The following is a 24,935-nucleotide window of genomic DNA, read 5'->3' as shown; positions in this document are numbered from 1 at the left end:
CTGTATTTACAGCAAAGACTAATCAGTAATTAAGCCTCGAGACTGAAACTACACTAAATGCCACCTGCAAGTCCCCAACATATCACATACTACCCTGAGTTAGTAGAATACCTCTGTTCCATCAACATTACTGCGTCAAACTCCTACTATTTCCAGGCTAACAGCACTGTAAGTGTATGTATACCAGAGACTGTAGCAACAAGTAGGAACAAATTACTGCAGATGCTGGAATCTGTACTGAAAATAACAAATGCTGGAAATCACAGTGGGTCAGGCACCATCCATAGAGAGAGCAAGCTAATGTTTCATGTCTGGATAACTCTTAAGGAGGCAGCTCACCACTAACCTTTTAAGGGCAATTAGGAATAGGTAACAAATGCTGGCCCAGGCTTTGACGTTCAAATCCTGTGCGTGAAAAAGAACACTTCCCCTAATGCTGGCACAAATTTATCTTGAATCAAACTTTAAATACAATATATTGGCAGGTAAATCAGTTCTCTGGATTAAAGCACAAGTAACTTCACAACACAAAGTAAGCAACACAAGTCAATCTTTATTGAAAACTTAAGTATTAATACATAACAATTCTTGTTACAATAAACATGCCTTGAAGTTTCTTTTTAAATCTGAGCTCATCTACTTGTCAGATTGCTTTTAAAAAAATAACAATGTATGAATTTACACATAATTGAACTGGCTCAGAAAGGAATTGTCAGAATTTCTGGTTTATGTTATCCAATGTAAAACGGTGCTTTATAACTAATTTCCGGAAGACGACACTGACTGAGACTAAATAAGTACCAAAATAATATTCTTTTTATTAAGCATAGTGTTTGAAAGTCAATTTTTTTAAAAAGTGTGCCTCTAACAAAAATGTACGTAACTCTCACTGGGGTGATTCTGCTGTGCCTATGTGTTGCATATGCTCATTTTATTTTGAACAGAAAAGCTGTCATACAGCACTACACTGCACACCAAACACAATCTACTCATTCTGTAAGATGCTGCTATTCAAATCCCAACTTTTTTAAAAAATTAGAACGGGGAAATAGTTCAGATTACATCCACCTAGACTACTGCTGAGCAGCTGTGTACACTGAATCACACCAAGTCTGATAAGAATGCAAGCTGGGGAGGGGGTCAGGATTAGGTTGAAGAGTCTGAGAACAGATGGTAGCTCCTTTATATTTTGTTTTTTTAAATGATCTTTAAATTCTAATTGGTGTTTGCTTCCCATAAATGCTTTTAATGCAAAAGGAGGGGGGAAAGCAGAACCTCTACATCCAATAAAAAGAATGGTTAGAAAAAACAGCATTTCATTGCTTGGCTGGGATTCAACATTTGAAGGGTTAGTCAATCCAGTTATAAACTGCTGAGAAAGACCATGCAAACATATACAACGTATGAAGAGACATTTTCCCCAAAGATCCGTACTGATTACTAATATTTATTATACGGCTCTTCTTTTGCCTCAACCCAATATTTAAAACGAGTATTTAACTGTAAAGTACTTCAGTTGAACACTGAATTGCATTGAAGGAACACACCCAATTTGAGTGTGAGAATTGCTGAGGTGTTAGGTTAAATAGAAATTACACTTCAATGACATACAGTATTCATGAACCATGGTAAAATACACAATCTTTAGCTCAACACAAGGTGGTCATTCTCAATCTGTCCCTGAGCATATGTGTTACCCCAAACAGCTTTGACAAATGCTTTAGAATATTTCCATGTCTCAAAATTGCATGAGGCTACAGATCTTGCAGTATATTTTATCCCTCATGTAATTCTATAAATCAGTTCAATACCTTCTTCAAACCAGAATGTTTGAGAGAACAAATAGAATTAGTATGCCAAGCATGCATGTTCCTTCAACAATGCAACAACAGCTCAGAATTAACTTGAATGTCTCCCAATCCAAAGTGCAGAAAGTTGGATGGCCATTCGCAAATTTCAAACTTGGGCACCCAAAAGTTTCTGGATGTTAAGAGACTGAAATTTTGGATTCTCTTCCACCCACTTTATGAAACAACACTAAAATCATCCCAAGGAACGACTTGAAATGCCAAAAGTAACCAGTATGAACACTAAAGAATGGCCAAAGCACCAAATGAGTGTTCTGTCAAAATTTGTGCAACAAAGCATAATTTGGTCTACCAAGTTTTTTTTAAATACAAAAAGCAACTAAATTTAAAACTTAACATAAACTGCATTATTTCAAATGAGTGCATGTACAGCAGTGTAACATGAAGAAACTCCCAGATTTAAACAGTGCTCTATATTAAACATTGTCCATGGCAGGCTTCCATGGTTGATTTTTCTTCTTCTCACTACCCATTATTTTCTCCTTGAAACATACATCGAAAGAAAAGGAATTGTATAAGCTAAATGCTGTCTCAGCAGCTGTGCACTATGGATTTAGCCTTCATTATTTGATTAGCCACTAACTTCTGTAATGCAGCAGTACTACAGAAGCACAACTGATGCCAAGTGATCAAGATGCAAGGGCTGCATATTTGAAAAACCACACTGAACAAGAAAATTTCCATGCTGCACTCAGTTACAAAGTCCACACTGATGCCACGATAGAAAATATTTCAGCATACATTACACCATAGCAGGTGAGGTGAAGCACTGAGAAGGATGTAAAAAGAAAGAAAAGGTTAAAAATAAGGAAATTAAAGGAAATCATATTAATCCAGTGTACAGTGTTAATTATAGGTTAGCTATTTATGTTCAATTTTTGTTTCATTCTAAGCCCTTATTGGCAACTTATAAATCTTTAAAGGAACTATCAATTACACTTTTCCTTTAAAATTTACATAGTGTAATAAATTTTTATTAGTCAAAATTGGAATCTTTGTACTTTTTGAGAATCTTTTAGAAGGTTGATGTAGTCTGTAATGATGCATGTTTATAGAATGAAAAACCATATTATAGTGCGAAGTATCTCAAAAGTTTCCAAACCCTGTCAATACTAGATCAAAAAACAAACCCTGACCGATGTAACATCACACAACTTTACTTAGAACACAAGTGAAGAATTCATTACCTAACTCAATTCACTCTCCAAAAGGAATGAAATGTTTATGAACACAATTTTAAACTCCCTCCTTGATCATGTAATTTTAATGCAGGATTTATAAAAGGTAACCTTAGAAATACCTGTTCAAACACGCATTGCTTTTCTGAAACCTAGTTACTCTGTAGGCCTGCAGGACACCACTATCAGTGAAACCTCTCGCAAAACTACTGCACTTGGCACACAAACGGCAGTGAGTGCAATCAGATATATTAAAACTTGAATTCATGTTCAATAAACAACCCAGTAATTTCATACTGCTCCATTTTTTTTAAAGTTAAATGTCTTTTTCATTACATTCCCAGTAGCATTGCTGCTGGCTATCCAAAAACGGGTTAAGAAATTGGTCGTGGAAGTATTTTAAAATGAAATTAACATACATGCTAAATCCATTATAAAAGTTCAATATAGAAAAATGGAATAGGAAATTTACGAGTTCTAAAAGTTATGTGCTTGTTCCCCTTGACTATTTCTTTGCTAGCTACTATCAAAAACAATTTCAATTCATTAAACTGACTAATTCCTCTACATTAAAATAAGTTGTTCAATGGTGTCCACAACTACTTTCCTCAATTTGTGCTAATTCAGGTAAAATTTGACAAGTCTAGAAATAAAAACTAACTCAAGAAGTTGGATCCTCTTGCATCATGTATGGTGCCAGAAGCAATCCAAAATACTCCCCTGCATTACTTATATCACAAGCACAACCAGGAGGACAGCTGAATGCTCTCAGCCACACTGCTAGACAACCCTAGTGCACAGACACAATTAGATTTCATCACAGATTAACTGTCATTTCTGTAATTAACTTGCATGGTAATTGAAGGCTTTGTGTATTATCAATCTCCAAGAGGGACTGGATATTGACACGGACGAGATCTTACTCAATTTTATCAATTAGTTTCTTACTGTCACAAAAAATTTTGCATTGAAATTATTATGCAGTGCTTAGGGGCTTTGAAACATCAAAGAACTGAAGAGATTCCTGGCCATTATAAACACAAGGAGTGGTTAGTTCATCCATTTGACCTTTCAGACTTGCATTATTGATTTGTTTTGAACAGGAAATAACAACTGAAAAAAGTATGCAAGTGGAACTCAGTATTTTTACATTGGATATCATAATTCAAGATTTTCAAGTTTCATTTTCCCTGTAATTCCTCATCCAATGCAGTGAGGTCTGGCTCTTAGTCAAGCTGATTGGGTAAGGCAATAAGCCCAATAGGTAAAGCTGAAAGATAAGTCAGCCTACACTATTCACTTGTATCTTCTGACAATAAGCTCAAGAATGGCATTACCCAGGTCATTGGGACTAAGAAGAGTTATTGCTCATTGAATTGCATGTAGAGATTGGGGAGAAAGCTAATATATGCAGTATAAAGGGGATCTGCCTTTTCTTCAGTTAATAAGCAGATGTTTTCTGACAGTTGCAGTCTGTTGTTCAATTCAAACATGACTGTTGCAAAACCAACAACTCCTATGAAAATCCAATGAAAATTATGGGATCATGTAACGGACAGATTTCCAAACCAACATTAAGAAATTTACCTCCTTTGGTTTCATACTACAGTTTAAATATTCAGAAGCATTAGTCATAAATGCCTTCAAAATGTTATTCAACTCTGCTTGACTAATGAAGTCATCCTATGTGATACACAGCCTGGAACAAATCAAATGAGACTGTGACAAAAATTATGTGAACTTGATAAACATAGTTGCCAATATTGTGCCAACACTTAAAAGAAATGAGGCCTATAACTTGAGGAGACAGATATGAAAAAAATTGTATTTTATACTATCTATTGACCAAGATGATAATCAGTGATTTGCATTTGACAATAACTAATGGGAAAACTTGTCACACGGAAAAAAAGTTACCAAATTAAAAGGCTAAAAACCATCAAATGTCATGATTTTAAGTCAGAGGCATTTATAATGATACTGCAATATTAAATCAAAGAATAGAAAAATACTTCTATTTCCCCTACCAGCTGTTCCAGATGTGTTTAAAATATGCCTGCACATTTGCTCCATTTGTCTCATTTTAATCTCTAATGCTGCCTTTTTCTCTAATGTCACACTGAATCTAATATCGTTTAAAAATGGAAAAAAAATGACTGTCAAGACAACACCTGTAGGTTCCATTTCGTGCCTACCTGAACACCACCTCCAGGTGCTGTGCTGTAAATGCAAATTAATAATCTGGCTAAAGAAATTTTAACTGCTCCCATTAAAAAAATTCCAGTCCAACAGATCAGCCAGAAGCTTTGTATTCTGGTGAGCTCCATAAATTCACTTGCACAACTCTTTGTTTAAAACATTACATACAATAAAACTCTGCATTATTGAAATTAAGTTGCAAAATATTTTTGAACCTCAGTTCCTTTGGATTTTGCATATGATGGTTTGCATTAGTCATTGCAGGTAGACTTGAGCAAGCATTTTGTAACATGCATTGAACTAGATATGAATCCAAATATGCTTATACTCCCTTTCGTGTAATCTATAAAATTGCAAGACAGTCCACAAAACAGGTTTTGCTGTTAAGACTTGAGTACTGCTGAGTTCCAAGATGCAAGATATGCAGCCATGATAATCTTCCAAGAATTTTTTTGGTAGTGTTTGGCAAGTGTTGAGAGCATTGATGTGCTGGAAGGAAGGATCCTGGTTGGAGACATGTGGGATTCAGCACCAAGTGTTAAGACTTGTTTGATTGCATATCTCCCACCTTTCAACCTGTGAAAGAGATGTTTTTAAGAAAGAACTTAATTGCAAATAATTCTATTTCAGTGCCCAAGTCAAAATGAACCACAACCACTGAACACAGAAGCTGCCTTACAACAAGCTATACATTAAGCGCTTACTGAAAAATGTTCAGAGCTTGATTTATTTGAAATCCTACTAATTCCGAGTATGGTGACTCTCATTTAACTATTCTGTGCAAGACTTTGAGAAAACATGGATTTATCTTTCCTCATTAATCATACGTGTGCTCTAACAGTAAAAGCAGGGCACACTGGTATAAACAAAAGCTTTAACTTCCCAGTGAACAAATCTGGTCAATAGTCCAAACCATAGAGAGTCAAGAGTTAACTAAATCAGGAAACATCACAAGTATCTTAAGTAATGAAAATGTCAAGATTACATTTTAGTTGTAAGACTGTGTCAGTAAATACAAAATAGAGATACCAACAAATAGATTTTCTGTGTAAACACTCTTGTCTCACTGGCAAACAATTATTTTTCCTGTACATCAATTGATCTGTATTCCAAAAGGAAGTTTTTTTTTGGAAAATTCAAATAGTTTAATTGACAAAATGAACAACTGAGCTATATAGTTCAGTAAAGTGTAACATGTAGACAATTAAGAATTGCATAATTTACTTTGACATATTTCAGGTTTTTTGCAGATTTGCAAACATCAAATTGTAGACCAGTGCTTATGAATGGATTGGAAGGTGAAAAGTAATTAAGTATTCTGACTCCATGAGGGATGTGAATTATTCTGAAACTTGAATTTACTTCAAAACATTCCTCTAAACAGTGAAGAATAGGAAAAAGTAGAACGGCCCATGCTTGAGCCAATCACAAAGATGAAAAAATTCTCAAATAAGAGCATATGTATACGCAAGACTTCCTGTTTCTCAAACTCATCCTTTCTGCTGTCACACACGACACATTTTGGTATCAAATTTTTCCAGTGCAAGTTCTATGCCCACAGTTATAATGAAAAATGAAACGTGATCCTATCTTGTAACTTAATCCTTGCACCAGCAATAGTGCTGTTTGTACCTCCGAACTCTTCAGAATATGCCATGGAGAAAACTAATGCTCCATTGCTAAGCATGTCAAAAACTATTGGTGACTAATAAAATTCAAGCATTAAAATAAAGACAGACGCAGAGAATTTGCCTAAATGGTAAACTTGGCCCTAGCGCTGTTGGATCGTGGAGCTCCCTGATATTCTACTGGCAAACCCGTGGCAGAATTTGCCTAGAATGTATAAAGATATGTCAAAGTGAGGATAGCAGTCATTGGAAATGGTATAATTGAGTAGATATTTCCCATCAGCTGCAATTTAGATCACATGAGCAACTGCTCATTTTTATTTTGGTAAAAATATGCATTTGACTTGAATTATGATTTATGTATTTCCCACAAATCTAATGTTATTAATGTTGTTTTTTCAAAGTTGTGTAAATCGAATCCTGGCCGTAACATGGATTGCAAATTCACATTCATGTGCCCTGAGGTAACTGAAGGTTTCTCATTTGTAACTGTTTTCAGATGTTAGTGACACATTCATTTCAAAATGCATGCCCTGCCTTTTACAGAGAAATATATTAAAGTCTCAATACAACCTCTGAAGGGAGTAATTATTTCATAGCACATTTCTCAGGTATTGCTACCCTTCACTTCAGAACAGCTGCATAGTCTCTCATTTATCTTATCGCCCAATAGGTTTATATTCTACATTTATGGTCATCTATATTAAGGAACCAAAGATTAGTGATTGGATGTAAATATTCAAGAAGTATTGAAAATTCAATTCAACAGAACACATTCCAGTCAGTATGTATGAAATTAAGTCTTTTGTATTCGTTAAATAGATAGCGACGCTTGATAAAGAGACAACTACGTTTAAGGTAAAGCAATCAATCTGCATCTACAAGGTCAATAACACAGTCTGCTTCAATTAAAGGGTTAGCCGGGATCAAAACTGTTATCTAGCAAATTGGATATCATTGATTTTGTGTAATATAAATCACTCATGCCCCAATATTGTGGGAAAATGACATCACAGCTCTGCTGTCAGCTAAGATATACATTAATCCAGCAAGAGTTACTTGATGACTATAATTGGTTGAGATTCTTTGGGCAACAACAGTCATCAACTGCTGCACTGAAAAAAATGGAGTCTACCATCCAAATGCATAGATATGAAGTGCTTGTTCCCATTTTAATAAAATGAGCTTAAAGTTTATTTAAAGAGGCTGTATCATTAATTGAACTGAAACTCTTGCAAATTCAATGTCCAATGCTAACAGCAGTTCTGACAATGTAATATTCCAGAAATGATACAATTAGCAGCACAACACAAATCTGGCTGACTGAATTGCTCTTGAATTTGAATTTCAGCTGAAATTAAGCCAAAACGTGGTATGTTATCTTGACTAAAAATATTAATTTCTTAAATCAGCTATGATTGGCCAAAGTTTTAATAGGGACTGCTCCACAATGAAAGAAGGCAGACTTGCATTTTCAGTTACTAGCTGATCACCACTGTGAGGGTACGTAGTTGTAGGTAGGCGTTCCCGGAGTCCTATAAGCAGGCAAGGAAACTGGATGAGGAGCTACTGGTGTTGGGGAATGAGTCGTCAACAAAGTGCCTGCAAGAAAATAATTTATTTTTAAATGAAACGCAATCTCAACGCCAGATTCAGTTGAAGCACCAATCACGCTCAAAAGACAAGAGTTACAAAAAACATCCATACCTTCAGAAAATAATGGAGTGACAGATAAACTTTTAACCAAAGATCAGACAATATGAATTCTAACTGCTACACTTATTCTTCCATCCACAAACTCTTCAATAAATATCTTAATGACATACTATTGAATGTAGAAAAGAAACTAGGCTTATGCTTAAGTCAATTCTCCTTCTCAAAACTACGATGAGCTCAAGCCACAAAGTCTTTAGGAAAATTAACACAGAACTGTAGATGCTGGAAATCTGAAACAAAAACAGAGTGCTGGAGCAACATAGCGGGTCTGGCAGCACCTGTAAAGAAAGAGAACAGAGTTAAAGAACACTTTGAAGTGTTACTGGATTCAAAATGTTGACTATTTTCTCTCTACAGATGTTGCCAGACCCCACGTTTCTCCAGCACCGCTTCTGCTTTAAGAAAGTTACTGGTTTGATGGAAGTCAACTGTATTTATTACTCAAAAATAAGCCACACAAATTTAAGCATTTTCTCACTTGTGTTTGACCACAATTTTTTGTAGACAGGAAATTGGGTTGGTTCAGCTTCCAGAAACAAGTTGGCACGTACATGTGAAGTCTGACAAACCAGATTACAAACACTCCTAAAAGCAGCCAGAAGCTTCATACATACTTATAAGGATTCCCATTACATCAACAAATTAACAACTCATTACATAAGGGAGACAACCTAGTTAAATATTTCATGGTGCTTTTTACAAGAGAGTTCAAATAAAAGTTTTCACTGAGTCACAATGGGAGCCATCAGGTTAGAGGACCAACAGTGGAGGTCAAAGATGCAAGATTTAAGCTTAATTTTAAAAGGAGTAGTAAGAGGTAGAAGAGTTCAGGGAGTAAAAACTAAAACTTAGGATCAAGGTAGCTTAAAACATATCCAAAAATGGTCGAGCAACACTATAACTCAAAGTGCCAGAATCAGAGCATCTCAAACCCTTAAAGCTGGACAAGGTTACCTTTATTCATGGGATTAGAGCATTGCTGGCTAGGCATCTACTGCCCGTCCCTAATTGACAAGAGGACAGTTAAGAGTTAACTACATTGCTGTGTATCTGGAGTCATATGTTGGCCAGACCAGGTAAGGATGGCAACATCCTTCCTTAAAGGATATTAGTGAGCTAAACGGGTTTTTCCGACAATCAGCAATGGATTCATGTCATTAGACACTTAATTCAGATTTTTTAAAAATTGAATTCAAATTCCACTGTTTGCCAGATCAAACCCGGATCCCCAGAACATTATCTGGGTCTTTGGATTAACACTTCAGGAATAATATTAATAGGCCATTGCCTCCGCCCAAGAGATGCGGAGGGGATAGGCCTTGTAGGGATTCAACAACAATGAGAATTTTAAAGTGAGAATTTTAAAACTGACGCACATCAGACCAACAGCTGATATAGGTCAACAAATACAATCATGCTGACTAAATATAATGGAACAAGTTAGAACAAGGCACAGCATTTGATTAGATACAGTGGAAGCTTAGACCAACAGAGCATTAGAGTTGCCAAGTTTAGATCTATCAAAAGAACGTATGAAAGCTTCAACAGATGAGGCGAAAGTGGTGAGATCAGCCCTGTTATGAAGGTGGAAGTAGATCATCTTGGTGATGGTTCAGAATATAGTCAGAAACTCAACTGTGTCAAATATGATACTATAATTCTGAATGGGATGATTAAATCTCAAGACAGCTGCCAGGCATAGGGCTGGTGTGGATGGCCAGCAAATGGAGTATAGTAAGGGACCTGAGACAATGGCTACAACTTTCTCAAGATTCCCTGAAGGAAACTTCTGCTCATTCAGTACTAAATTCCAGCCAAACAGTGGCATGAATCAGAGACAATGGAAAGATCAGAAAAGTTTGTTATGAGGATGATATTGCAGATGGACAACAGAGAAGATGAGGAACAGGGCAAGCATAGATCTTCATGGAAACTCCAGTGATAACTGTCCATGAGCAAGTGCAGAAGTTATTGCAGATGATTCATTCATTACAATTAGATACATTAGAATAAATTTAGATTAGATTAGATTACTTACAGTGTGGAAACAGGCCCTTCGGCCCATCAAGTCCACACCGACCCGCTGAAGCGCAACCCACCCATACCCCCACATTTACCCCTTACCAAACACTACGGGCAATTTAGCATGGCCAATTCACCTGACCCGCACATCTTTGGACTGTGGGAGGAAACCGGAGCACCCGGAGGAAACCCACGCAGACACGGGGAGAACGTGCAAACTCCACACAGTCAGTCGCCTGAGTCAGGAATTGAACCCGGGTCTCAGGCGCTGTGAGACAACAGTGCTAACCACTGTGCCGCCCACAAATGTGACAACAGTAATCCTACCTAGCTGGACAATGAAGGTACAATACTGAAGGAAGATGATATGGTCTCACCCAGTCTGAGGCAAATGAGAAGGCCATTGCCTCTGCCAGAATTACAGTCGCATAGGCGATCATTTGTGACTTACAACAGTCATTTCAGTACTGAAGGGATTTACTCATGGAGTTGAGAGAAAGGGGCAAAGAACTAAACTTGTAATTAAAATTCAATTTTTGAAGTTGGAAGCTAATGTGAGAAATGTAATGTTCTGAGAATTAAATCTTCCATAACTGATGCCAAGATAGTGATTTTGTTTCTTGGAAAAAATGTATCCTTTAGTTGGATAGTTTAAAATATTTAATATTTTTATGCACAACTCTTACTTAATCTTCCGATATATATATTTTCAAGTTGCTCCAGTTGAAGCACATTACATTTAACACTTGCCTGCTAAATCTTAAGAATACATTGCAAGAAATGTACAAGAGTCTAGTTTATGCTGATACACACCTGCTGACATTGCCATAGTGGTCCCAGCTACCATTCCCATGGCAACACCATTTGCTCTGGGTGATGGAATTGGTTGTGGGTACATGGCAGCAGGCATTCCATTAGGTTGAACAACTGTGGTGTGATGAATTACATGAGGCGGTGCAGCATATAGAGGCTGTGTGTAGTAAGTGCCTTGCTATTGCAAGAAGGAAAAGAAAATTAGCACAATTACTCAAGGTCATGATATTTTAACAACTTTAAATTGTATCAAAATTATGTAATTCTCTTCCAAATGTCTTGCTACCACAAAAATAGCCCTGAAATATTATACTGCAGACAATGCAGCACAGAACTATAAAGCTTAACCACAGCCTGCTTCCTAGTCACATGTTATCTCTGACACTACTGTAGTTACTGCAATCAGAAAAGGTAAATCCTATGCTCTGGAAGATCCAGATGCTTTTGCAGGTCGGAATTATTGTATTAATAGGTACTACCAAGTTGCACTTAAACTCCTCAGAAACTTGCTCTCATTTGATTTGAGAAATGAGAATGATGAAATAGTCAGTGACAAACCTAATTTTGATATTTTTGGCGCTGGAAAGTATATAGTGAACTGTAATTGGTTAGGTTTTGTTTTCTTGATTCAGTGACTGCTGTTCCTATTTAGCAAACACTTCAGATTTTACAAATTCTGTGGGATACTTCGAGCTTTAATCTGAATGTATGTAGATCAGATGACATTATTTCAGTTCCTCTTCAGTACCAGTAAGAAAATGAGAAGTTATTTCCCAGTGTGGCCCATTCTTATAGAACAATCAGCAAGTTCACAGTTTTTGAATCATACATTCCAAAGTTGATCTGTGCAAACTGTAGAATTTCAGGACCTAAAAATTGCTCCATGCTTTGAAGGTTTGGCCATTTTGGGTGCTTTTCAGATGAAGGGATTATTACAATCTTTTGCCTCAGGCAGATAACTGCGCTTCGTTTTAGTAGGCTAACTTACTGTCCGCAATTTAATTTGCTAGTTTTGTCATTGAATGTTCTTTTAGATTCATGATCAACAACATGAATTCCTGACCAAAATACGTTCCTTGATGAAACATTTGGAGTTTAGCACCTTAGAGGTAGCTAACTGAACAACCACACGCAGAACTAATTTACACAACTCTGACGCACCCCACCACTGAACAGCAGAGAATTTATGAATCAATGCAGAAACTCTGCCAATTCCCAAACACAACAGCTGCAGCCAATATTGTCAATTAAGATCCTGTACAGTAACTTCAATAAACTGCATGTTTTTATTCCATCCAACCTCATGGAAAAAGAAAATCAGGAGTTGAGTTTTTCAATGCTGGTGAATTTCAATCTGTGCAGGAATTACGCTAACTAAGCAGAAACCTCAATAAATTTTTCAAAGAACTGTCAAAATGTTTACCTTAAATCATTTGTTGGAATACAGGCCTGCTTCTTCTCTATTAAAAAAAGGATATTTCTGCAATACTGATTTTAGGAATTAAAAATTTCAATAAACAAGGGCTGTTATTAGAATGGAGGGTATGAAACTGCTTACATTCCTACACCCAACAATGAACTGCAATACACAATCAGCCACCTCACAACAATAAAGTTATTTAGAAATTAAATGTATTCCTCATCATCCAACAGTTAAAACCATGTGGGATATTCCTGGGTCCACCTTGAAGAAGTTTTAAATAAAATGTGGGTTAATCACCTAACATTGAACAAGCCAGGGACTCAAAACAATCTCCATGGTATATGAATATCATTTCTATCAATTTATTCAGTAATATTCCTGCCCGAAGACCTATGATTAATTCCTTCAGACATTAATAATGCATAATTAGGACATATTTTAGTGATTAATATTTCAGACTCACCTAATGTAAAGTTGGGAAATGTATTGGTCCACAATTTAGAAATGAAGTATTCAGGATTTCTAGTGTGTTTCAAAATTGCATAAACTAAAGAGCAAAAAAGTGCTTAAAAATTGTACCTAAGGAGGTTCCAATAATTTGGTGGAAATGTGTACATTTCATTATGAACAAATCAAGAATATTTCTTATACAATAACAGACATCAGCCTACACAAACCAATTTTTCAAAAAACCCCAGAGTTTCAAAGCAAGAAAATTAGTTCAATCTTTAACAGAGATCTTTAACAGCCCAAGCTGTTGGCGTTGGAAGTGATGTTATATCTAATAGATTTTTCAGCAAAGGACCCATGCCTGACCTGCGCGTAAGGGTTCTGCTGTGGATAGGCACTTCGAACCGGGTATACAGCTGTCTGGTATGGGTTGGGAGAGGAGGAGTAAGGTGGCACCGCTCCACTGGTTGGAGAACATGAGACTTTATAAGGTGTGCCTGGTGTGTAACCTGAAACAAAAAAAACAGTAGTTTTAGAACAATACTAAACCAGAGCTTAAAGCCACTCTAAGAAGCAAGGTTTACAGAGATTAGCTGTACAGAACGGTTCCAGGAAAAAGGGCTGCCATTTAGTCTAATCAGTCTGTGTTAATCAATAAAAAGAAAGATATTTAGCCTTATTCAGTCCTTGGTGCACCACCTTGAAATGTTGAGTAAATAATTAAATATATATAAAAATTAGTAGATATTAATGAGGGTTTACCATCCATGTAAGTGGTGTGTCCCAGACCCCATCCTCTGGGGGAAAAAAAAGACGACTTCTATTCTTAAAATTACTTTTAATGCCCCTCGCTACTGGCCACTAATTGAAGGAAAATGGTCCATCAAAATACATATGGGTGGTTGGTGAATCTACCCCTAAAAGACACCAAAAGTATCTGAGAAACACAATCACAATGGCAACCATTGTTTAAAAAGTCACCCCAAAACTGAAATGGACAGAATTAGTTCAGACCTGCTCCTCCAATTACAGGTTCCTTCTCTCAGGCACTTGCTGCTGATAGGTAAACGAGAGATTCTAACAACAAAGACAGGAGGAAAACAGCTTGTGATTGGAGGAACAGCGAGCAATTAGTAAAACAGTAGAAGTGAGTGTGTCCCTGGGCCTGAGGCCATAGCTTCTGCCGAGGGCTGGACAACTTATCCAGCAGGGTATCTGCCAGGTCCGCGTGGACGTGAGTGTTGACTAATTGGGGGACGAACAATTACAAGAGGAGTGGGGCAGAAGGACTATCCTGCAAGAAGGGTTGTGGTGGTGGGTGGTGCAAAAGGGTGAGGTGGAGGTGAGTGATGCTATCATGGAACAAAGAGGTTGAAACGGGGGACGAAGAGAGGGTGGCGGCAAAGGAAACAATGTGAGCCTGTCAACAAATAAAGTGCTCAGCAAACTGAAAGCCAAAATAATGAGAGAAGGACTGCAGCTATTCTTGAACTGCTATATAGGGAAAAATATTAAATCGATGTTGTTACAATGAACAGTGTGCATTAATTATTAAATTTATAAGCGATTGAGATTGGAGATGCAGTAAAATAGGTAGTAGCTTCCTAATTAAAACATTCCAGATTGATATTTGCAATGAAAACTCATTAACTGTGAACTCATTAGTCTGCAGAAGACGTGTTCAGGGTAATGGCCTATTGTGTGTAGAAGTGTTACTTTGAAGAAGTTTTTGTTATTAACTTATGTCTACTGTATTGTACCAAATTAAATACTACAGAAAATTAATGTTTTCCTTATATGTGGAGGTTTAAGTGTAGAGGAGAGCTAATAAAACTATTGAAGATATTCATGAACTCTTCTAAATCTGCTTCTGTGCAAAGTCAAGCACCTTATATGTCAAGAGAAATACAGAAGCTATTTTTGTGATGTGACTAAATCATTTAGTAAATGAGTGAGTGCACAGAATTAAAAATGAGGCCTGGAAAACTAAAATAATCTTCAAAGTTAAAAAACAGCCCTGGAGTAAATCTAGGTCCACTTGATTTTATATAAGTCAATTAAAACTAATCTCAGCCCCTGCTGATTCAGAGAAAACAAACTCAGCTAATTAAATCTTTCTTTATAAACAACATTCTTCATTTCAAGCAAATTGGTCATAAATCTAATCAGTGTCATACATTTCCCCCATAGCAATAGCATAATGCTGTCTTCCTTTTCTTGGGTCTTCCAAAAGCGATCGCCTTACTTTTGGAAGACCAAGATAAGGAAGAACAGCACTACGCTCATTGCTATCTTCAACAATCTGTAGATAGATATATTCTACGATACTCATTTTGACATCCCTTTGTTGCTCTACATTTCCATAACCTACCCTTACTTGTATTATTTTGCATTGCGTGATCTCTAATTTACTCGACCTGCATTTGTCTAGAACAAATTCCGTTTGCCAATTTCAGCCAACCTGACCCATTCATTGATAACATCCTACATTTTATAGCTTTCTTCCTCACTATTAATCTCTCAAACAATTTTTGTTTAATCTGCTAACAAATTAATCACACCACTTACATTTACATCATATATCAAAGAGACATCAAATTCCTTGCTAAAATCCAGATATTCATACATTCAATGTGCAACTTTCATTAACACTCTTTGGGAGTTTTAAATATTTACACAAATGAGGAAAATACAACGTTGCTTGACGCATCCATAAATATTGATTAATTGTCTTTCTAACTGATGACATGGATCCTCAAGACTTTCTACAGAACATTTTGCCATATCTAAGGTTAGGATGGCCATTCTGCAATTACTTGATCCATTCATGTCCCTTTTCAAGCAGCTGCATAAGTTGGCAGGCCTCTAGTATTATGTAAATACCCAGACAAAACTGCAAAATGATGCTGAGAGCTTCTGCTGTTTCTTCCCTTGCCTCTCTTAGCAGGTTATTCAGGTTTAGTGATTAATCCTTTTCTAAAGATGCTAAACCCCTTTATATTTCTTTTCACACTATGGTCATATCAACCAATATTGCATACTCAACCACAGTGTTTCCATCATTCCCCATTTAATTAGGTCAATAATAGGATAGCAATTCTCCAATTGTCCTCTTCCAATCAAAATTACACAGCTGTAGATCATAAATCAGCCAACTAATAAGCAACCATATGTAATTGCCTTCATCTATTCAAATAAATAAGAGGCTGAAGAAAAATGCAACATCTCTAATGAAATCTTACATTTTACTTTCCAAAATCCACAGATGTTTTACACTTATTACCTCAGTTATTTTAACGTCTCCCTAATTGTAAGTATCTACAATTCCTAACTCTAGTCTACTGCTTGGCATCTCTACTACCTCAGTGTGTTTAGCAATTTAAAATAAGAGAGTTAAACAAATTTAAGTTAATCAGAATTATGAATATGATCTGCTCTTACTTTCAGAACACTGCATATGTCTCCTGTTAGAATAGACAGCTTTTCATATGTAAGACTGGAAAAACAAATCCCTATTCTCTAACACATGTGGGATTTGAAATTAAAGCAGAGCTGTAGGTTAATCATTTTATTTGCCAAAATGAAAATGGAATTCAATTTAAAACATCATCTCTGCCTGCTGCAAATGTCCTCAGCAAACTTACTGGGAGTACTACTGACCCAGTGCTATTTATTTTGCAAGAAGTCTCAAGAACATAAGAAAGGAAGGCTCTGGAGAGCACGAATGTGGCTCATTAGTTGGCTATCAGCTCACGCTGCAACTTCAGCACATCATCAAGACTTAGATTTCAGCTAAGTAGTATAGAAGTGACACGTCCATTTGAATAGCTGAGATATCTTCCCCTTCCCTCCCTCCCCATCTGCCCACCCCCGAAAAAAAATGTGGCTAACGTAAATGCATTAAGGTTAGGCCAATTATCACATCCTACAAATATTAGTGTTACATGTTTATGAAACAGCTTTTGCTTTTTCCATAACAGTAAGCTTCAAAATAATTCTTGTTTTGGAATGTTTGGGATGCAAGCTTTTGATTTCACTCAAGGTCGGGGTCCCCTGAATTTGGGGCTAAGCTTCGTGTCAAATCAGAACAAACTGAACTGGTATCGCTCAACTAAATGAGTACATAAATTCCCAAACAATGCCTTTAATGATTTCGAGACACATGACCAGTCACTTATTACTTTGACCCTTTTAAGATTAAATCTGCATATTCACAGAATATTTTAAATTGCTCAGCTTCATTCCAAACTAAGATGCTAAGAATATAATTGTGGCTCATAAATCAGTGCTTTAAGGTTAAAAAGATATTTTTACTACGTGTGACCATTGATATGAATGTAATCATTAACAAGTGTGATACCTGTCTGGAAGGCTGGGTTTGTACCAGCATACATAGTAGGAGAAAAGGCAGGAGCAGCTGCTGCATAACCCACTGGAAAACCTGCAAAGTTTAAAAAAATGTGAATTTAAAATTAGCATAAAGAATTACCAAGAATACAATATAATCACAAGCCCATAACACAGAAACTAATCCTCACAGAAAACAAACATTAAATATTATCCAATATAAATCCAGACATTTGCTATGTTTCAGAGTCATTATCTAAAGGCAGAAGAAACAATGGTTTAAAAATTAATGTTACCAGTTCCTCTTTACAAACATTATAAAGAACACTGACTAACATGCCCACTTACAAGCACAATTCTTCAAACTCTCAAACTCCAAATTCTAATGACAGGGTGAATGAGAGCGAAGTGAAATTGGAGGAAATCACTGAAGTTGACAGTGGAAAATGGACTAGAATGAGTCTTGAACATGATGACAGAACGTTTAAAGTCACAGCAATAAAACTTCTCAGCCTTTCAAATCCAGTCCCAGAAAGGATGGTAGCCACACTGGTCCAATCTTCCAACAGAAAGCAAAAATGTGGTGTTCTTCAGTCAAGGTGCCTAAACTAGTTCAATGTATTTTTGGAGTTAAAGTCACAAGCATTTAATACTTCATCTAATCTTTTACCATTAAACTCCCCATTTCCCAGCAATAATTAACTATATTTCTTAACTGACATAGCATTAATGTATCAACTTGCCTGGGTATCCAATTCCTTTTGGATTTGCATATGGAACCCCTGAAGCAGCTGAACTGTATACTGGGTTCATGGTGTTTCTAAGGAGCTGTGCAAAAAAAAAACATATTCAGCATCTTACTGTTTCTACTGGCAAATCATTTAATCAATAGAGTATTAAATAATCAATTTTCAGTCAAAACTAAACCAAAGTTTGAAAAAATATTTTATTTCCCCTTTTGCTTGATAGCATTCATCATCCTATAATTGTATACTAGAGAACAATTTGAAAATTTCAAATGAGCAGCAGTGGTAAAACAAAATCTTTCACCACAAAATAAAAATTTTGGAATAAGTACATTCCATTCCATTAGCTGGAGTTGCACAATGAAGGAGCATTAGCTAACTTATTTCTTCACCATCCATAGAAATGACTGGATTAGACCCACACAGTGAACACACTGGCACGCAGCTTGAGAAAAATAACATAAGGACTTCCAAACATAAAGAAAGAGATGCAGGCTTAATTTTCCATTTTAGCATATATGCCTTACTTACAATACAATTTCAAATCATGTATTTGTTTTGGAGTGTTGTAGGGGAAGGGGGAGGATGGAGTCCCAAAAACTTTCCCTGAGAATTTGCATGGTCTTCAGATTTCTGTGTTTCACCAAAAGTTACTTTTGTTGCTGTCTGGTCACAGTGGCTCAGTGGTTAGTACTGCTGCTTCACAGCATCAGGAACCTGGGTTCAATTCCAGCCTCAGCCAAATGTCTGCATGCAATTTGTATGCTCTCCCCGTATCTGCATGGGTTTGCTCCGGCTGCTCCAGTTTCCTCCCACGTCCAAAGATGGGCAGGTTAGGTGGACTGGCAATGGAAATGCAGGGATAGGGTAGGGAGATGGGGTGTTCTTTGGATTGTCAATGCGGATTTGACAGGCTGAATGACCTTTTCCACACTGTAGGGATTCTACAATATGCCAAAACATTATTTTCTGTCATGCTTGATAGCAATAAAAGACCCAGCTAATAGGCACTGATCTGCCTGCACCATCAGTGCCAATTCCTGGTCCAGGAAAATAGGGAGGGCCAGTGGTAGGAAGGATATCTGACTGTAAAACCAACTGCCAAATCTAAAAATGATTGTTTGTTACGCACCTTTATAAGAGCTTTGTGGTGAATCTACATAACAGCAGCAAAGTTAAAAGAGAAAAGGAAAAGAACTGAGCAATACACAAACATTTCCAGGGAATCTCTCATACAGGGATGGCTTGAAAACGGAGTTTAAATTCCATAAGAAGCTGCACTGGGAAAAAACTAAGTGAGTAATTTCACCAGAAATATTTTGGTTCAACTGAAATTGTTGAGCCCTCGCTGAGATATTTGTATTATCGATAGCCACAAGCAAAGTGCCGGAAGACAGAAGTGTGGCTAATGTGGTGCCATTATTTAAGAAAGGTAATAAGGAAAATCCAGGGAACTAAAGATTGGTTAGCCTGACATCAATAATGGCTAAGTCATTTGAGGGGATTTTGAAGGACAGGATTTACATGCATTTGGAAAGGCAAGGGTGGATAATGGAAAGTCAGCATGGCTCTGTGTGGGAAATTTCACATCTCACTGACTTGACTGACATTTTTTTTGCAAAAGTGACAAGGAAGACTGATGAAGGCAGAATGACAGACATTGTCTGTACAGACTTCCACAAGGTTCTGTATAGTAGACTGCTTAACAAGGTGAAATCACTTATGACCCATGGGGACTAGCCTATTGGATAGTAAATTGGCTGGAAAGTAGGAGACAAAGTGCTGTTTGTTGGACTGGAAGTCTATGTCGAGTGGTATGCCGCAAGGATTGGAGCTGGGTCCACTGCTTTTGTCATTTATATAAATGATTTGGACATGAATACAGGAAATCTGGTTAGTGTGTTTGCAGATGACACCAAAATTGGTTGTGTAGTGTAAAAGCAATCTTGAAGTGCAATGGAACCTTGATTAGATGGGCTAATGGACCGAGGAGTGGCAGATGGAGTTTAATTTAGATAAATGTGAGGTGTTGCATTTTGGAAAGGCAAATCAGAGGACATACAGTTAATAGTGAGGTCCTGGGGAGTGTTGCCGAATAAAGGGACTTGGGGTGCAAGGCGTAATTCCTTGAAAGTGGAGTTGCAGGGAGCAAGTGGTGAAGGCAACATTTGGCACACTTGCCTTCATTGGTCAGGGAACTGGGTTAGGACTTGGGGCATCACTTTGCAGACATTGGAGAAGCCACATTTAGAATACAGTATTCAATTCTGGTCTCCCTGCTTTATGAAAAATGTTGTTAAATCTGAATGGGTTCAGGAAAGATTGGAGGATGTTGCTTGCATTGGAGAGTTTGAGCTATAAGGAAAGGCTGAATAGGCTGTTGCTTTTGTCCCTAGAGCAGAGGATGAGAGATGACCTTTTATCGGTTTGTAAAATCATGAGGGGCATGGTTAGGCTGAATAGCCAAATATCCTTCCTATAGGAGGGAGATCAGAATTGCATACAATATTCCAATAGTGGCCTGACCAATATCCTATACAGCCGCAACATGACTTCCCAACTCTTGTACTCAATGCTCTGTCCAATAAAAGAAAGCATACCAAATGTCTTCTTCACTATCTTATCCACCTACGATGCCACTTTCAAGGAACTGTGAACCTGCACTCCAAAGTCTTTGTTCAGCAACACTCCCCAGGATCTTACCATTAAGTGTTCAAGTCTTGCTCAGATTTTCCTTTCCAAAATGCAGCATCTCTCATTTATCTAAAACTTCATCTGCCACTGCAGAGCCCATTGGCCCATCTGATTAAGACCCCGTTGTACTCTGAGGTAACCTTCTTCGCTGTTCACTACACCTCCAGTTTTGATGTCAGCTGTAAACTTACCAACTATACCTTCTATGTTCACATCCAAATCATTTATATAAATGACAAAAAGCAGTGGACCCAGGACCGATCCTTGTGATACATCAATGGTCACAGGTCTCCAGTCTGAAAGGCAACCCTCCACCATCACCACACGCTTAGTTCTACCTTTGAGCCAGTTCTGTTTCCAAATTGTTAGCTGTCCCTGTATTCCATGTGATCTAACCTTGCTAAACAGTCTACTTCGAAGAGCCTTGTTGCATGCCTTACTGAAGTTAAGGGTACAGAAAAGATTTACAAGGACGTTGCCAGGGTCGGAGGGTTTGAGCTACAGGGAGAGGCTGGATAGACTGGGGCTGTTTTTCCTGAACTGTCGGAGACTGAGGGGTGACCTTATACAGGTTTATAAAATCATGAGGGGCAAGGATAGGACAAATAAAAAAAGGTCTTTTCCCAGGGGTGGGAGAGTCCAGAACTAGAGGGCATTGGTTTAAGGTGAGAGGGGAAAAATTTAAAATGACCCAAGGGGCCACGTTTTCATGCAGAGGGTGGTGGATGTATGGAACGAGCTGCCGGAGGATGTAGTGGAGGCTGGTATAATTACAACATTTAAAAGGTATCCGGATGAGTATATGAATAGGAAGGAGAGAAAGTGAGGACTGCAGATGCTGGAGATCAAAGCCCAAAGGTAGGGTACTGGAAAAGCACAGCAGGGCAGGCAGCTTCCGAAGAACAGGACAGTCAATGTTTCGGGCATAAGCCCTTTATCAGAGTTTCAATAAGCCCTTCGACACATGAATAGGAAGGGTTTAGAGGGATAGCAGCCAAATGCTGGCAAACAGGACAAAATTAATTTAGGATATCTGGTCGGCGTGAACGAGTTGGACTGAAGGGTTCGTTTTCGTGCTGTTCATCTCTATGGCTCTATAATAGTCAAGGTCTCTTCCCCCCAAGGTGGGGTGTCCAAGGAACGGATAGGCTTAAGGGGAAAAGGAAAAGATTTAAAAGGGACCTGAACGGCAACATTTTCATGAAGGCGGCACTGCATTTATGGAACAAGCTGCCAGAGGAAGTGGTGGAGGAGAGTACAATTACGACATTTAAAGGCATCTGGATGGGTACATGCTGGCAAATGCTACCAAATGATACGGACAAACTGGACTGAAGGTTCTGTTCCATGTTTTATAACTCTATCTGTACAAGAATTAAAATTTCTATATGAAACTTATCTTGACAGAAGATTGTGATTTCCTAAATATATCTGACAGATAAATTGTCATTAGTTAACAAATCACCTTTAATGACCAAAAGATACATCAAATTTGACAGAAACTTGGTTTTTTGCAAGTCAAGTTCAGATAAAACTAAAGTAAATTTCATTGCTGTAGTAAGCAATAATTTCAGATAAATGGTTAGTTCTAAAGTTATTTCTAAACCTATGTAAATTACTGCATAGATCAGTAAACTCAAAAATCTATAAGAACATCTAACCAAGGTTGTACTGGAAATGTTTCTTTTAGGCAGAAGATGGATAATATAAAGAGGACTACAGTTAACACTTGGAAACGCATGTTATGTTTAAGGCTAGATTGACAGCCCCAACAAAATGACACTTCCAGCAACAGATTTGAGGGAGGAGGCATTAAAAATTAAACATGTTGTATGCCACATTTCTGGAGATAAACTTGTCTAACAACTGGATTTTTTTTAATTACAAACAAGGGAGTTTGTGACACTTCCTTCTCCAAGGTAACATAATTCTGCCAGGGGGAAAATTTATAATCTCTATTCTGTTCATATCACTTTTATCTTTCACAATTATAGATAAATAATACAAGTGAATTTTCATTTTGCAGCAAGTATGATTCAATTGTTTTATTTTCTCTCATTTTTTTGAAAGGGATGGGGTAGCAAGGAAGAGGGGGCAGATCGATCACTGCGTAACTTACACTGAGGATGACAAATTTGTGCATAATCATTCCTAGCTGAAAATGTGTTGCTGGTTAAAGCACAGCAGGTCAGGCAGCATCCAAGGAACAGGAAATTCGACGTTTCAGGCTGGAGCCCTTCATCAGGAATGAGGAGAGGGTGCCAGGCAGGCTAAGATAAAAGGTAGGGAGGAGGGACTTGGGGAGGGGCGATGGAGATGTTATAGGTGGAAGGAGGTCAAGGTGAGGATGATAGGCCGGAGTGGGGTGGGGGCGGAGAGGTCAGGAAGAGGATTGCAGGTTAGGAGGGCGGTGCTGAGTTCAAGGGAAGGTGGGGGGAGGGGAAATGAGGAAACTGGAGAAATCTGAGTTCATCCCTTGTGGTTGGAGGGTTCCCAGGTGGAAGATGAGGCGCTCTTCCTCCAACCGTCGTGTTGTTATGTTCTGGCGATGGAGGAGTCCAAGGACCTGCATGTCTTCGGTGGAGTGGGAGGGAGAGTTGAAGTGTTGAGCCACGGGGTGGTTGGGTTGGTTGGTCCGGGCGTCCCAGAGGTGTTCCCTGAAGCGTTCTGCAAGTAGGCGGCCCGTCTCCCCAATATAGAGGAGGCCACATCGGGTGCAGCGGATGCAATAGATAATGTGTGTGGAGGTGCAGGTGAATTTGTGGCGGATATGGAAGGATCCCTTGGGGCCTTGGAGAGAAGTAAGGGAGGAGGTGTGGGCGCAAGTTTTGCATTTCCTGCGGTTGCAGGGGAAGGTGCCGGGAGTGGAGGTTGGGTTGGTGGGGGGTGTGGACCTGACGAGGGAGTCACGAAGGGAGTGGTCTTTGCGGAACGCTGATAGGGGAGGGGAGGGAAATATATCCCTGGTGGTGGGGATCATGTCTGGGGGGTATCTGCGGTCCTTGAAGAAGGAGGCCATCTGGGCTGTACGGTATTCGAACTGGTCCTCCTGGGAGCAGATGCGGTGGAGACGAAGGAATTGGGAATATGGGATGGAGTTTTTACAGGGGGCAGGGTGGGAGGAGGTATAGTCCAGGTAGCTGTGGGAGTCAGTCGGTTTATAGTAAATGTCTGTGTTGAGTCGGTCGCCCGAGATAGAAATGGAAAGGTCTAGGAAGGGGAGGGAGGAGTCTGAGACAGTCCAGGTGAATTTGAGGTCAGGATGGAAAGTGTTGGTAAAGTTGATGAACTGTTCAACCTCCTCGTGGGAGCACGAGGCAGCGCCGATACAGTCATCGATGTAACGGAGGAAAAGGTGGGGGGTGCTGCCAGTGTAGTTGCGGAAGATGGACTGTTCCACATATCCTACGAAGAGACAGGCATAGCTGGGGCCCATGCGGGTGCCCATGGCAACTCCTTTCGTTTGGAGGAAGTGGGAGGATTGGAAAGAGAAGTTATTCAGGGTGAGGACCAGTTCAGTCAGTCGGAGGAGGGTGTCAGTGGAAGGGTACTGGTTGGTGCGGCAGGAAAGAAAGAAGCGGACGGTTTTGAATCCTTCGTGATGGGGGATGGAGGTGTACAGGGACTGGATGTCCATCGTGAAGATAAGGCGTTGGGGACCGGGGAAGCGAAAATCATGGAGGAGGTGGAGGGCGTGGGTGGTGTCCCGAACGTAGGTGGGGAGTTCTTGGACTAAAGGGGACAGAACCGTGTCGAGGTACGCGGACATGAGTTCGGTGGGGCAAGAGCAGGCTGAGACAATGGGTCGGCCGGGGCAGTCAGGTTTGTGGATTTTGGGCAGGAGGTAGAAA

At 38.6% G+C, this 24,935-nt stretch overlaps 1 protein-coding gene across 1 annotated transcript in view; it reads right to left on the bottom strand.

The window, feature by feature from the left end:
• Positions 1-533: 533 nt before the first annotated feature.
• fam168b (family with sequence similarity 168 member B) overlaps positions 534-24,935 on the bottom strand; it is a 46,735-nt gene continuing 22,333 nt past the window's right edge. Inside the window, exons 2-7 of the mRNA XM_060834913.1 lie at positions 18,388-18,472; positions 17,658-17,738; positions 13,664-13,806; positions 11,425-11,602; positions 8,344-8,475; positions 534-5,821 (exon numbers count right to left, since the gene is read on the bottom strand). Of these exons, the coding sequence (XP_060690896.1) occupies positions 8,363-8,475; positions 11,425-11,602; positions 13,664-13,806; positions 17,658-17,738; positions 18,388-18,457 (585 nt within the window). The 5' untranslated portion in view covers positions 18,458-18,472 and the 3' untranslated portion in view covers positions 534-5,821; positions 8,344-8,362. The remainder of the gene's footprint in view (positions 5,822-8,343; positions 8,476-11,424; positions 11,603-13,663; positions 13,807-17,657; positions 17,739-18,387; positions 18,473-24,935) is intronic.

The sequence above is a fragment of the Hemiscyllium ocellatum genome, chromosome 13 (assembly GCF_020745735.1).
Source record: "Hemiscyllium ocellatum isolate sHemOce1 chromosome 13, sHemOce1.pat.X.cur, whole genome shotgun sequence".
NCBI lineage: Eukaryota > Metazoa > Chordata > Chondrichthyes > Orectolobiformes > Hemiscylliidae > Hemiscyllium > Hemiscyllium ocellatum.
Note: the sequence above shows the minus strand (reverse complement) of the source record. Positions and strands in the feature narration are given on the sequence as shown.